General features: G+C 56.2%; 6 protein-coding genes across 6 annotated transcripts; 4 read left to right on the top strand and 2 right to left on the bottom strand.

Moving 5' to 3' along the window:
- Positions 1-377: 377 nt before the first annotated feature.
- On the bottom strand, positions 378-1,895 carry POSPLADRAFT_1146150 (hypothetical protein; the record flags this gene model as incomplete). Its single annotated transcript, XM_024485888.1, has 5 exons — positions 378-409; positions 501-540; positions 632-899; positions 957-1,069; positions 1,443-1,895. The coding sequence occupies 5 exons, from the start codon at positions 1,893-1,895 to the stop codon at positions 378-380; spliced, it is 906 nt and encodes a 301-aa protein (XP_024337665.1).
- Positions 1,896-4,380: 2,485 nt separating this feature from the next.
- On the top strand, positions 4,381-6,577 carry POSPLADRAFT_1074739 (hypothetical protein). The gene is made up of 4 exons (XM_024482740.1): positions 4,381-4,533; positions 4,590-5,250; positions 5,303-5,431; positions 5,482-6,577. Exons 1-4 carry the CDS (start codon positions 4,493-4,495, stop codon positions 6,154-6,156), a joined length of 1,506 nt encoding a protein of 501 aa, XP_024337664.1. The 5' UTR covers positions 4,381-4,492; the 3' UTR covers positions 6,157-6,577.
- A 1,310-nt stretch (positions 6,578-7,887) lies between these two features.
- Positions 7,888-8,151, top strand: POSPLADRAFT_1089347 (hypothetical protein; the record flags this gene model as incomplete). Its single annotated transcript, XM_024483070.1, has 1 exon — positions 7,888-8,151. A coding segment is annotated over one exon (264 nt), but the record flags the coding sequence as incomplete, so codon positions are not given.
- A 126-nt stretch (positions 8,152-8,277) lies between these two features.
- POSPLADRAFT_1146167 (hypothetical protein) lies at positions 8,278-9,136 on the top strand (the record flags this gene model as incomplete). The annotated part of the gene is made up of 2 exons (XM_024485891.1): positions 8,278-8,623; positions 8,679-9,136. 2 exons carry the CDS (start codon positions 8,278-8,280, stop codon positions 9,134-9,136), a joined length of 804 nt encoding a protein of 267 aa, XP_024337662.1.
- Positions 9,137-10,041: 905 nt separating this feature from the next.
- On the bottom strand, positions 10,042-10,515 carry POSPLADRAFT_1145957 (hypothetical protein; the record flags this gene model as incomplete). The annotated part of the gene is made up of 2 exons (XM_024485863.1): positions 10,042-10,191; positions 10,252-10,515. 2 exons carry the CDS (start codon positions 10,513-10,515, stop codon positions 10,042-10,044), a joined length of 414 nt encoding a protein of 137 aa, XP_024337661.1.
- Positions 10,516-10,876: 361 nt separating this feature from the next.
- POSPLADRAFT_1047199 (hypothetical protein) lies at positions 10,877-13,254 on the top strand (the record flags this gene model as incomplete). Its single annotated transcript, XM_024479225.1, has 6 exons — positions 10,877-11,183; positions 11,858-12,027; positions 12,086-12,110; positions 12,169-12,275; positions 12,441-12,570; positions 12,623-13,254. 6 exons carry the CDS (start codon positions 10,877-10,879, stop codon positions 13,252-13,254), a joined length of 1,371 nt encoding a protein of 456 aa, XP_024337660.1.
- Positions 13,255-14,666: the final 1,412 nt, after the last annotated feature.

The following is a 14,666-nucleotide window of genomic DNA, read 5'->3' as shown; positions in this document are numbered from 1 at the left end:
AACAAATCCATCAGTATTCAGAGTGGACACCCGCAAATTTGCGATAGACTGCTCCACCTTGGCTTCACAATCCAGCGGGGTCTTTGAAGCCAAACAGAAGCGTATCAGCAACACCGACGCGATTGGATCAATCCGGCCACAAACGCTTACCCTATTTGGCGTGAGAATCGTCACAACGTCTATTGTGACTTGCCTCGTGTTAAAATGACCTCCCATGCTGTGCTCGCCTTGTGCCCTTTTGGGTCATCTTCTTGCCTGTCCGTCTTCGCACGCCTCTCCGCGAGTGATGGCGGGCCTATCCGTATCAAAATTTATTTTCAGTCAGTCGCGAACTCAGCGATGCTGCTTCGTTTGAGATGGGGATATCACGCCTAGCGTCAGACGATGGCTTCGACCAACCTAGCCAATCCTGCAGAGGAGCATATCGTAGTGGCAGAGTTCTCAGTCAGCATGTCCATGCGTGCCCGGTGACCGGCTTTGCTTCCAATGTGATATCATACCAGTGTTCCCGTTTGGTGACCACAAGGCTGTCCATGGGGTCTGGGTACGATTTGAGCGCCAGGTTGCTAGGCATACGCAAGCAGGGAGGTTCCCGCAGTCATCTGAGAGTCCGGGCACGTCCTGAGCTCACCCTGCTCGTCGAAGCAACTCGCCATGCTCTTGAGACCGCAGAGCGAGGACGTCTTCTACCATCCGACGCGAAGACGGTTAGAAAGTCAACAGCGGCTTGAAAAATCGCGGATCGCTGGGCGGCATGCCGCCGGGAGTATCTCTGCGATACGACCTGACCGATGGTCGCATACGTCTTCTGGCCGCCTCCGTGCAGCACATTATGGTCAATTGCATCGAGAGAGCAATACGCCCTAGATCTGCCCAACGGGCTACCTGCTAGGCAGGTCCTGTTGGTCTTGATCAGAGATGTGTTCAATATCACCAAGGACACTCGCCTGACTTACCACAATGCTCGCATCATCGGATCTGCTGCATAGCGCAACTTGACCTCAGGAATCAAGAACAATACTGTACCGCCTCCGCGTGCATGCGAGAATGTGCAAGGCTGACGTGTCATCTGGCAAGGTGAGTCGTGCTATGGTCTTCACTGCTGTGAGGTGCTTGTCGTTCTCTTCCAATACTTTGCAGATGCTGCGTGGCGGCCATTCTCAATTCTACAGCCACGCCTCTGGGCTCAGCCGCTGATGTGGCGCTGCTCCGCGATCGCCCTCTTTGGCCTTGTTGTCCAAAGGCCTCTATCTCACTGCCTTATATAGCCGCCGATTCACCGCCAAGTGACGTCACCGCCCATTCTTCGCGCTCAATGCCATATCTCAAACGTCGAACCTCAGCATCGATATCATACTACTAATGATTGCAAGAACAGTGCACAGCCATCAAACCCTCAGCCCTCAAATCTCACCCAGCCACTCCTCGACCTCACCCCACACCTTCGCCCGCACCCGCTCATCCCACCACCCCATCATCAGCACGTCGTGCACACCGTCCTCTACCCAAATTGTCCGCACATCCACCCCATCGCGCTCCATCCCGCTAACCAGCTTCATCACCTCCCGCTCTAGCCGCTCTGCGTCCCCCAGCACGATGCACGCACGCGGGAACTCGCTGAACAGACTCAGCCCCCGTGGCGACGATATCTGCGGCCGCGCCAGGCTCGTAGGGCTCGGCTTCAGTCCGTTCACCTCGCCATTCATAGACGGTTCCAATGGTGTCTCGGGCCCAATGGCGGGCGTCCCAGGCACCGATGCCATCTCCCGCAGGCGCTTCCGCGCTGCCGTTCCATCTGTTTGATTGTCAGGGTCCTGCACGCTATGTGCGAACGCATCGCCGTAGTATGCACGCAGCACGCGCATCGACGCCGGGCTGACGTATGGACTGCGCATCGTCTCCAGCGGATTATGCCCGAGGAATGTCCGCTAGAGGCTCGGGCATGTCGACGAGATAGTACCCTGTCTTCCCATTCACTCCTGGAATGATCCAGGCTGTATAATGTGTGTGCTGCATGCGCGGTGAATCAGGCATCCATCAACGACGAAACGCATACACGCATCACAGGACAGAGAGCGCAGAAGGCCGCCCGGAGGTGGTAGCACACTCGCTCCGATCCACCGTGCCAGCACAAGCACCAAGTGCAGCCCATGCTGTCGCCCGACAGGATGATGTTCCTGCGCTGCACGCGCGGCGCGCTGTTCGACTTCTCCATTGCTCCTTTCGGACCCAGCTCCATCCAAGTTGTAAACGCGAGACGTCACATTCACCTGATACCTGTCACATGCAGCGGGCGGCGAGTCGGTCACAGTGACCGAAGTGCTCTTGGCTAGGCCGGATCGCGATTGACATACCACCAAATGTACGCCACAGCCGGATTGATTGCTACGCCAGGTGCGAGAATAATTTTGTGGATGAGTTTGGGGTGTACACCGAATATAGCCGAACAATATATTGCTATATCCCGAGCGAAGTAGGCAAAGTGAGTATAGTTCGTTACAGATTATGGAGGCAACGGCGACTGAACATCTCGGACGACCTGTCCAATTTACTTGCACAGTCATAAAGACGTTGTCATGTCTGTAAAAACGTACCTTGACGTCCCATCGCGCGTGTCATGCTCGTGGCTTAGGCTTTAGATATGAAGGATATGCTGTATCGACAGATACAATTACACCACTCATGTTCGCGCACATGGAGACAGCTGGTATTTTCCATGTATAACGCTTCATTTGAATCGGTGAGCTAACAATTGCAATTAGGTAGACGCTGTCGAGATGGTCTGGGGCTGAGATCAAGCTCTGCCGGGTCGAATTACGCATACAGTCAACAGTATCTACGCCCCTTCAAGAAATGAAGAAAGCACATTAGTATCTGAACGATTGAAAATTGCCGCAGTGCACCGCGCCGAGTAAGCGGTTAGGTCGTTTATGTAGCGCATTCACGGCTGAACCGTATTGACCGAGAGAAGCGCGGAAAGTAAAGAAGACCAGACCATGACGAGTGGAAATGATCGGCAAGGAAGAAGACCCCTTGATCGCGTCTAAATGTAAGTATCGACGCTAGGTATGGTACTGAAGCAGGGATGTAATGACTCTATTGATGCATTGTCTTAGATGTCGTACGAGTCTAAGGCATGGCATCCCTATTGGAAAGTATACATCATCCCGGTACGGCTTCAGCCGCAGGTAGTCACCATGCATGGGGATCTGACCGACTAGAAGCAAAGCGAGGAATGCGAAAACAAACGAATGGTGAAGCTTAACCATTAGCCAGGCTGACGCCATAGCACAATCCGACAGAAGATAATATTGGACCACTGGCAGATATCGGCTTTGATATCGAGGACGACATGGACGTTGACGTCCTCAAGGTATGCGTACTTGAGCTCCTTTTCCAGTAAAAGATAATCTCCTTCGCCCTACACAGTTCTATATTATGCAAGTGTTATACAGACTAGCGTGAAAGCCGTGCAAAACATTCAAGCTACAATTGAGCGGCGCAAGCGACGACGCACCTCGCAGGCCAGACGAGCCAAGAGAGGCTTCCCCAGTTCCTTTACATCCATCACCGCTAGTTCCGTTATCAATGTAAGGATAGTTGTATGCTGTATGTGTACACACGCATATAAGCCATTTAGGACACTAACGCGCCTCTAGTTCTACTTCAGAAATTACATTAAATGGTTTCCAAGGCCAATTCCTCACGCGCGCCGCTTTCGGACTGGAACTATTCTTCCTACTCTCAATTCGATATGGGTATCGCGTACATCGCCAGACCCCTCTATCTGCATCGGACATCCTACACGGCTTTGGGTGGTATAATAGCCTACGTTTCAAAGCCTCGGGTACACGGAAATGCTCGCCAGCCACATGATATCTATCATGGACGACCACTACCCTCAGCATGTTTCTCGAGACGGTTCGGCGCTCGAGCGTGTAAAAATGCTGGGTCCTGTTTGTTCGCCGCAATCGTCAATTTGTTCGTGTGCCAAGATCACTACTTGACGCCAGGAAGACCACCCATTCAGTGGACTCGTCCGAAATGATCGTCGCACGGCATGTCCTCAACCATATTATAGTGATCCCCTTCTGTTTTGTACTCTCAGACGTGTCATGGCCACTCATCCATACGCAACCATACTTTCGTGCATATATATACCTGCCCACGCGCCAAACGGCTGTCCAAGTGTGGGCGTGACGTAGCGGGAAGTCACGATCTATCACACTCTGTCACTGTGTGACGCGACCTCAAGGCCGGCAAGCTAACTGCCATTTTCTTCGACAACGACAACGACTACACCAGCACCAGCGACCACAACCCACACCACACAACGGAGACAACCAGCCACACCTGAGGTTGCTCTCTAGAATATTTCCATAACCCGTCAGCTGTTCTCGTCCGGAAATACTCTGCTCTCACAGAACATCACCGAGACCGCGCAAAATCACCCAACGCCTACTCATCCCAATCCGACACTTCTTCATCATTCATGGCCCAACAACAGCAAGCACGTCCCTCCTCCTCCACTGCGTAAGTCTGTTCCATTGAAGACTCAAATCTTGCCGCCACTCATACGACACGTATAGCAACAGCGACGCATGGAAATCCGGCCTGCGGCCACCACCTAAAGATGACCGCCCGCAGACTGAAGATGTCACAGCGACAAGGGGCCTTGAGTTCGATGAGATGTTCCTCCGCCGCGAGCTCCTCATGGGTATTTATGAAGCTGGGTTCGAGAAACCCTCGCCCATACAGGAGGAAGCTATTCCCATTGCCCTCACCAAACGCGACGTCCTTGCCCGCGCAAAGAACGGTACAGGCAAGACCGCAGCATTCGTCATCCCTTCTCTCCAACAAGTAGACATTACCAAGAATAAGATTCAGGCCCTCCTCCTCGTGCCCACTCGTGAGCTCGCGCTGCAGACGTCCCAAGTATGCAAAATCCTCGGAAAGCATATGGGCGTTCAGGTCATGGTCACGACCGGTGGCACCACTCTCAAAGACGACATCATTCGTCTATCGGAGACTGTACATGTTCTTGTCGGCACGCCTGGCCGTATACTGGATCTCGCGGGCAAAAACGTCGCGGACCTCAGCGAATGCCCTGTCTTCGTCATGGATGAGGCTGATAAGCTGCTGTCGCCCGAGTTTGCCCCCGTCATGGAGCAACTACTCTCATATTTGCCAAAGGACCGTCAGGTCATGCTGTTCAGTGCCACGTTTCCCCTAATTGTGAAGGACTTCAAGGTCAGTATTCTTGTTCAAACCGCGTTGCTGGTCAATCTCATTCCCTATGAAGGACAAGCACATGAAATCACCCTATGAGATCAACCTAATGGACGAACTCACCCTGCGTGGTGTCACCCAATATTACGCCTATGTCGAAGAACGACAGAAGGTGCACTGTCTCAATACACTGTTCTCTAAGGTGTGACACGCCCTTTAGTTTGTGAAGCGCTTGCTGATCTCTTCCCACAGCTGCAAATCAACCAGTCGATCATCTTCTGTAATTCCACGAATCGTGTCGAGCTGCTCGCGAAGAAAGTGACCGAACTTGGCTACTCATGTTTTTACTCACACGCCAAGATGCTACAGTCGCATCGTAACCGCGTCTTCCACGACTTCCGTAACGGCGTTTGCCGCAACCTTGTATGCTCGGACCTCCTCACGCGTGGTATCGATATCCAGGCCGTCAACGTCGTCATCAACTTCGACTTTCCCAAGAACTCCGAGACCTACCTCCACCGTATCGGCCGTTCAGGGCGTTTCGGTCACTTGGGTCTTGCGATCAATCTCGTGACATACGAGGATCGTTTCAACTTGTACAAGATTGAGCAGGAACTCGGCACGGAGATCCAGCCAATCCCGCAGTACATTGACAAGGGTTTGTACGTCGCGCCTGGTGCGACTGAGGAGGCTCCGGAACAGCCGCAGCCGCAGCAGAAGCCACGAGCCAACCAGGCGCAGCCTCAACAGCCGCGTCAATCCGCTCCTCAGTCTCAGCCAGTACCAGGGCAAGTGGTGTACTCTAGCGCTCCTCAACAAGCACGGGTCAATGGCAATGGGACCGCCGTTCCTCAGGCCCAGCAACCGCCACGAGCGGCGTACAACGGCCAGGCAGCGTATCGTGGTGGTGTCCCTGTCGCGCGATGAGCATCGCTAGTGCCACCCGGCTGGCCTCTTGTCACGCTTCAGTCCGGAGACTCTGTACTGTGCCAAGACGTGAGGGGTTTTGCGTAGGACCGAGGAGGGGAGGGGTGCGGAGGCGGAGGAGTGTGTCGGTGAAGACCAACCTGGCGAACCCGAATTCTATCCACGGCGAACATGCGGCTTACGGCATCTGAAGGAGCTTCTGTATCATAAATGGCTTTCATGTCTGGAACCCTCGCATTCTGGCACACATCATACCAGCCGGCCAGTCGCAGCTATTCTCGCCGGCTCTGTCTGACTAGTCTATCTATCGTATAAGGTCACGCCGTTTACTTTCGTCGCTATTCTCCCTATTGTCAGCTCCTTCGCGTCGCCGTAGCCTAGTGCCTTGTCGTGAATAGAATGAGGTGTTCGTGGTTGGTCTAAGACGCTGTCATGATTTTACAGTAGAAGTTGGCCGCCCGTCTCGAGGCCTCCTTGCTTGCCGGCTCGCCTGTCCTTGCTGCTTAGCGAGATGCTGGAAAAGAGGTATTGCGTAGATAGTCGGATCAAAGACCCAGTGCTTCCCTGCAGCATTCGAAGCCAGTCTATAGGATTGCGCTGCCAATCGAAGTTGGTGCTTCTTCAAGCTTCAAGTCCTCTTGTCGCAATGTGAAAGTCATCTCATTCCCGTTCCGTAGCTTGTTCAATGTGCAGTGATACCGATATCATTATCGATTCTTCGCATCCTCAAGTGCTTTGGATAACGACATAACTAATTCAGAAGAAGTTCATTGAATTGAGCGGGAAGGTGGCGAGTAGGGGTGCTCAATCCTTGTCGCTCGCTCGTTCGTTCGCGGGGCGCCCGCCTGTTTTAGTAAGTGATTCTAACCCCGACTGATCCCTCAGCCACCCGCGATCGAGCGACGCGGCGAGCTCCAATCGCAAGTCTCATGGTTACTCACGAGCATGTAAATACTACTTAATACAGCCAATGATGCGGCTTTGTACAAGAGTCTAAGGTATCCAAGGAATGACCTAGATAACTGTGACTGCCTGCAATTGCAACATATGAGCTGATTGTAGTACATTCTTGAAGCTTAAAGTGAAGACTGTTTCTCTAGAATACATCTGTGTCGGATTCTGACTTCCCTGAGAACACTTGACGTCCGCGGTCGCGATCCGCACTCCCTGTGTCAATCCGAAACCGTAGCTCATTCTCTGTCTACCTCCACGTGATACCTACTCTACATACTTATACCTCGCTCTCCCGCACCCCACTTCTCTCCTCAGTCATTGTACCATCTACGGCTAAGGTATGTTCATCTCGCCCCCCCCCCTCCGTATTGATTCGAAGTTGTAGACTTACTCGATTCGCGTCGATGGCGGGCGCCTGAGGGATCAGTCGGGGCTGGAAATACTGATCACCATCAAAGACCGCGATCACGCGCGGCTGAGCCTTCGATGGCTCTCTAACCGACAACCCACCGATGGACTCATAGCTGCTGCCTCTTACCGTCTATAACCCGTCTCCGGTCCTCCTAGCCTCGCAGGGAACGAGTATTCCGAGTGCTGCGCCCGATGCCGCGAGGGGATTACGCACGTCTGCCGCTGTACGCTTTCTCAGAGTCAACCCCGAGACAACGCTCATCATCCGAAGGTCGAGCATTCTCGCCCCTGGATACCTTTCCTTCAGATGGACCCGACGTCCCGCCTCACTGGCGGCGCCGATGGGTCGCCCTGCGGCACACGCTCCTCCGGACGCGGCTCCTCATAACCCTCGTCAAGATCTTCGTTCCGTCCGCCATCCTGCTCGTTCTCGGCGGCCTGCTCGTGTGGGAGCCCCACATCGAGCTCGCGTTCTACTCGCGCGACTGGATCCAGTCCGAGATCGAGCCCATCCTCCCGCTCGCGGGCTGCTTCGACCCCGCCCGCGTCTCCCCGCGGTACAACGTCAGCGACGCGCTGTACGGCCCGAAGCGCACGGAAGTGCACGCGGGGCTGCCCCTGCGCCTCGGCATGGACTGCTACGACTTTGCAGGGACGATCGCGGGCGGGGCCGCGCCCGAGCCCGACGGCGCGCGGACGCACTATCACACCTACTGGCGCACGGACCTCGCGCCGTTCGGCGAGCGGCAGGAGTGGATGCTCAAGTCGTTCTTCGCGACGCAGGACACGGACGCCGCGCGCCTCGTCCTCTGGTCGAACGGCGACCTCTCCGGCAACGCGATCCTCGCCAAGTGGCGGCGGCGCTACCCGGGAGCGTTCGAGCTGCGTGTGGTGGACTACGACGCGCTCGCGCAGGGCACGGAGCTGGAGGGCAGCGAGCTCCTGCGCGTGAAGGACGCGCGCGCGTGGATCGACGGCGACCTCGTGCGGCTGCTCGTGCTGTGGGCGTACGGCGGGGTGTGGGTCGACATGGACTCGCTGCTCACGCGGGACCTCGCGCCGCTGCTCGAGCACGAGTTCGTCACGCAGTGGGACTGCTACGGTACGCCGCTTTCATCTGCTATGTGCGCCGCCGCTCACGAGACCCGGACGCACAGATAAGCTGTACGTGCCGTTCAACGGCGCGCTGATGCGCTTCCGGCAGCACTCGCCGTACCTGTGCGAGGCGTTCCACGTCATGCTGACCTCGCAGGCGCCGCGCAAGGGCACGACGGACTGGGGCGCGACGCTGTACCTCAAGCTGTGGCGGCGGCTCGTCGCGGCGTCCGTGCCGCCGTTCAAGGTACTCCCGTTCTGCTTCTCGGACGCGCGCTCATGCCGGCTGGACAACCGCCTGCCGGACCCGTTCGCGGCGGACCCGAAGAACGGGCAGTGGACGCTGGGCCAGGGCCGCGAGGAGGGCGGCGGGCTCGACAAGGCGCTCGGGCGCGTGTTCTCAGTGCACCTGCATAACCAGTGGGAGAAGGCGTTCCCGCCAGGTGGTTGGGTAGACCGCCTGCTGCTCAGGAGGTACGAGCAGAAGCTTGAGTATAAGAGGACCGACGGGGATCTATAGACGGGTATCGAGATGGAAAGTACATTACGCTGCTACGTATTACGGACTTTTGGACGCCGTCGATTATAATTTTGTGGTTTTCACGAGAGCTGCCGACGACCCCTGCTGGGAATACGAATATCTCCACGACGGCACAGCGCATTGTCTTACCTCGTCCTGCTTTCGACACCACCCGCCGTGTCGCAGGTCCTGGCGTCAGGATTGTCTGACCATGTGAAATTCGTGGTCTCCGTTGCCCTCATTCGATGCAGGCACGGAACTACTCCTACTGGTGATCCACAGCTCGACGACTCGATGCCGGCTGCTCCTGGAGCTGTACTTGTACTTTGGAGGGCACGATACGCCTCCGGTGCACCCTGAGGTCCTACAAGGTCATCCACGTTACGCACTTGACATCATCTCTTGACCGGAATTCCTCGTCTCTTGCCACAGATCGTGCTTTCCCTGAGCGTTCGTTTATACTAGTGGCTCGTACCAACTTATTCTTCCGCCTTCAGTCATCACTTTGAACCTATAGGTCTCACGCACTTGCATCTCCGCATTGCACACGATGAGACTACTCAGCAATCCTCTCGGAGTTGTTCTGGGTTCGCAGCGATGGTTTTACTTTTGAGACAACGTGAAGGGACCAGTGAATCAAGCACGAGATTGGCTGTAGCCTGTCGAGCCCCGCCACAGGGCGTCTGACATGCTTCCGACAGCAATTTCCCAAGCGGGAATGGTTCTGCGCTCGGTGACGGGAAATCGTGATGATTTTCATACTAGGCCTGCGATCAAGGAAATACACTGAACCGACATTGGGATATTTGTCAGCGTTTCACCGGCGCAACATCTTTGTGAAAACCACAATGTGAACAATGTCCGCTCGTGCAGACAATGTGAGACAAATGGATTCATGGAACAGGCTACAATTCGGGCATGCGACGAACGACCTTGCCTTCGTTCTTGACGTGCACGCGCAACTTCTCTAGCAGCGGCGAGCTGGCCCACCGTTCGGGCGGAGTCCTCTTGTTGGTTGCCCAGTAGTAGATATCCCAGTCAGGCTCGTCCATGAGCTGGGGTGCCAGGCAGGCCATGAGCATGCAGGCGCAGGGAGGGTCTCAGAGGGGCGCCACCTTGTCAAACTCCTTCAACTCCGCCTCATCCATCACGCCGAGCTGCTCCTTTGCGAACGTGCTGAGCAGCAGGTCGCTCTCGAGGGTGCCCCGCTTGCGCGACTGGTACACGAGCCTGGCGCGCATGGTCTCTACGCTCTCGCCGGGACGAGGAAGGGGTGCAGGCGGAGGGGGCGCATCGGCGGGAGTGGTCGTGTTTGCGAGGTGCTCGGGGGTGTTCGGGAGGAGCCACGGGTCTGCTGCGCGGCGTGGCGAGGTGGACATGAGACGTCGGAGCAGGGCGCGGCGGCAGAGCGGGAGGGCGGAGGACATGGTGGACAAGACGGTCGGGACAGAGCAGCCCGACCAGAGACCGACGGTCGCGGTGTGATTGACTCACGTGCGCGCGGCCGCGATGCAGGAGGTGACGTCACGCGGAGCGTCGAAGGGGATGCGCGTGAAGGCAAGTGGCCCCCTCCGCACTCACGATGTCAATACACCGTCTCCCTCGAGTCTCCGCCCATATCCCCTCTCCTCCTTCTCTAACATGTCTCGCGAAGAATTCAGATACCAGCAGTCTTTGCCGTTCGCGCGGCAGCCTCTCAAGGCCATCTATGTCGTCCAGCGCATGGTCACGACGCTCCTCATGGTGCCCTTCTGGGTCCTCTTATACGCCGTCCTACCAAGAAGCTTCCGCCCTCGCCGTTCTTGGTCCATAAAGCAGATTGTCGCCGTCAACTTTACCCGACGCATATACAAGGTCACCGAGCGCGCCGGCGTCACCTGGGGCACGCGCGACCCGGAGGAGGCGTGTGATAACCGTGCGCTCAAGGAGACTCGGTTCGAGTGGGTGGACCCGCTGCCGGAGCGTTTGCGCACTGGCATTGTGGCGGACGGACAGGTGCCGTTCAAGCGGGTAGGCGTGTTCGTTTGGCCAAAGGATGGATCTGAAGGTATGTTGATTGCTACGACTCTTCTACATGAGTTGCCCCTTGGACGTTTCGTCGCTCTGAGTTGACACCTCGATTCTCATAACGCGGCAAGATAGCAGCGTATTATTGTGAGCGGAGATTGCACCCGACTATCGACTGTCTGGCATCCCTCACGGCGCGTTCTTGTCAAGGCGGCCAGGTTGTGCCTGTGCATCATGAGAATGCCTGGTGTCATGTGTGTTTTCTATGATCCAGAAGTTCTGGGGAAAGCGCCTCAGGTCTGACGTGATGCGGGCTTTGTGAGGTCAAGGGCACGGAGCCTTACACAATCTTACGCACCGCAGAGCGGGACCGAATATATTCGCTCGTACTTGCTCGGGGTCCAAGCATGAATACTCCTCTCTTGGTCTGTGGACGCGTGGGTCTTGTCTAAAGTCTTGTGGTGGCTTAGTCCGCGGACCGGGAAGGATCGTCGCTATGAGGTTGTAATCGTGGAGAAGAGTTCTAAGACGCGTCTACGCTTCCCTGACGGCCATTACTTATATGCCCTTGGTGAGGCTCGGAGAGAACGTGGCTGGCTAGGAACTGGTACTCGACAAGTCAGCAGCGTGGTCGGTCTGCTGGCATATGTGTAAATCGGGCTGCTTTGTGTCTTAACCAGTGCCGAACAAACTTGAACGTATTCTTGTATCTAGGCAGCATACAGCGCAAGGAGTCTGGCATTGCGCTAACGTCTCCATCCGATGTAGAGGCGCGCGCCGGTAACGAACCCCTTATCGGCATTTTCCTGCACGGCGGGGGCTACTGCCACATGTCAGCGCACGAGAGCTCGTCGACGTCCAAGATACCCCGTCAGCTAATCAAGGTGCTTCTCTTGCGGCAATGAGCTACAATTCTTCTGACGAACGACTTCCTTGATGTAGGACAAAGCCTTCGATCAGATATACGGTGCGTCCTGTCCACCGGTGCGTACGACTTGTGGACGCTAATGCCAGATCGTTCATAGCCGTGGAGTATCGCCTCCTGCAACACGCACCATTCCCCGCAGCCGTGCAAGACGCAGCGGCAGTGTATGCGCACATTGTTCGCCAGCATCAGCGCCCGCCGACGAATGTAACGCCGGACTCGGACAGCTCCCAGATCCCACACAGTACATCAAGTGGAACGGCGCCGGAGTCGGACCAGCTGCCCACGATCTACAAGCCGGATGAAGCCGGACATGAGGGAAGCAGTGGAGCAATCAAGCAACGAGTCGCGCGTGCGACGCAGAGCAAGCAGTGCAAGGTCGTTCTGATAGGCGACAGCGCGGGCGGGAACTTGGTGCTCGCGCTAGCGCGGTGGATCAGAGACGAGGGCGTGCTGCCCCCTCCGGATGGGCTTCTTCTGCTCTCTCCGTCCTGTGATCCATGTACGCATTCCGCAGTCGAAAAGGACGGATCCCCCGCTGACAGAGCGCGCAGCACATGCTTTCCCAGAATCGCCTTCGTCTTATATCCCGCGACCGCACGGGAGCACAGACTACCTCGTCGACACGCCCGAGCCTCGGGCGCTGCTCCAGCGGACATTCCTCGGGCATAATCCACTCGAGACGATGCACAGCCCATACGTCAGCCCGGCGTCGATGCGCGTGCTGCGTGCATACTATGGCGATGCGTTCGCACATAGCGTGCAGGACCTGACGATCGAGCAGATGGACACGGCAGCGCGGAAGCGCCTGCGGGAGATGACATCGGTGCCCGGGACGCCCGCCAATCAGCCCGAGACACCATTCGAGCCGTCTACGAATGGCGAGGTGAACGGACTGAAGCCGAGCCCCACGAGCCTGGCGCTGCCGCAGATATCGTCGCCACGGGGACTGAGTCTGTTCAGCGAGTTCCCGCGTGCGTGCATCGTGCTGGGGGACGCAGAGCGGCTAGAGAGGGAGGTGATGAAGCTGGTTAGCGGGATGGAGCGCGATGGGGTGGATGTGCGGACAATTTGGGTAGAGGACGGTGTGCACGACGTGCTGATGATGGGGTGGTGGGATGAGCAGGTGCGGGCGAAGGTGTGGGGTGAGGTCGAGGATTGGCTGGGTGAGAATTTGAGGCCTTGAGGGCTCAGAATTGAAGGGCTGTGCACTTTTCTTGCATGATAGTCGTATGTTATCGATGCTGAGATTCGACGTTTGGAACATAGCACCGGGGGCGAAGAATGGGCGGTGACGTCACTTGGCGGTGAGTCGGCGGCTATATAAGGCAGTGAGATAGAGGCCTTTGGACAACAAGGCCAAAGAGGGCGATCAGCGAGCAGTGCCACACCAGCGGCTGAACCCAGAGTAGAAATGAGAATGGCCGCCACGCAGCATCTGCAAAGTATTGGAAGAGAACGACAAGCACCTCACAGCAGTGAAGACCATAGCACGACTCACCTTGCCAGATGACACGTCAGCCGTGCACATTCTCGCATGCACGCGGAGGCGGTACAGTATTGTTCTTGATTCCTGAGGTCAAGTTGCGCTATGCAGCAGATCCGATGAAGCGAGCATTGTGGTCAGTCAGGCCAGTGTCCTTGGTGACATTGAACACATCTCTGATCAAGACCAACAGGACCTGCTTAGCAGGTAGCCCGTTGGGCAGATCTAGGGCGTATTGCTCTCTCGATGCAATTGACCATAATGTGCTGCACGGAGGCGGCCAGAAGACGTATGCGACCATTGATCAGGTTGTATCGCAGAGGTACTCACGGCGGCATGCCGCCCAGCGATCCGCGATTTCTCAACCCGCTGTTGACTTTTCTAACCGTCTTCGCGTCGGATGGTAGGAGACGTCCTCGCTCTGCGGTCTCAAGAGCATGGCGAGTTGCTTCGACAAGGCAGGTTGAGCTCAGGACGTGCCCGGACTCTCACATGGCTGCGGGAACCTCCCTGCTTGCGTATGCCTAGCAACCTGGCGCTCAAATCGTACCCAGACCCCATGGACAGCCTTGTGGTCACCAAACGGGAACACTATGGTAGGATATCACATTGGAAGCAAAGCCGGTCACCGGGCACGCATGGACATGCTGACAGGGAACTCTGCCACTGCGATATGCTCCTCTGCAGGATTGGCTAGGTTGGTCGAAGCCATCGTCTGACGCTAGGCGTGATATCCCCATCTCAAACGAAGCAGCATCGCTGAGTTCGCGACTGACTGAAAATAAATTTTGATACGGATAGGCCCGCCATCACTCGCGGAGAGGCGTGCGAAGACGGACAGGCAAGAAGATGACCCAAAAGGGCACAAGGCGAGCACAGCATGGGAGGTCATTTTAACACGAGGCAAGTCACAATAGACGTTGTGACGATTCTCACGCCAAATAGGGTAAGCGTTTGTGGCCGGATTGATCCAATCGCGTCGGTGTTGCTGATACGCTTCTGTTTGGCTTCAAAGACCCCGCTGGATTGTGAAGCCAAGGTGGAGCAGTCTATCGCAAATTTGCGGGTATCCACTCTGAATACTGATGGATTTGTTATGTCTGGGTCAACGG

This window comes from Postia placenta (assembly GCF_002117355.1).
Source record: "Postia placenta MAD-698-R-SB12 unplaced genomic scaffold POSPLAscaffold_9, whole genome shotgun sequence".
Taxonomy (NCBI): domain Eukaryota; kingdom Fungi; phylum Basidiomycota; class Agaricomycetes; order Polyporales; family Adustoporiaceae; genus Rhodonia; species Rhodonia placenta.
Note: the sequence above shows the minus strand (reverse complement) of the source record. Positions and strands in the feature narration are given on the sequence as shown.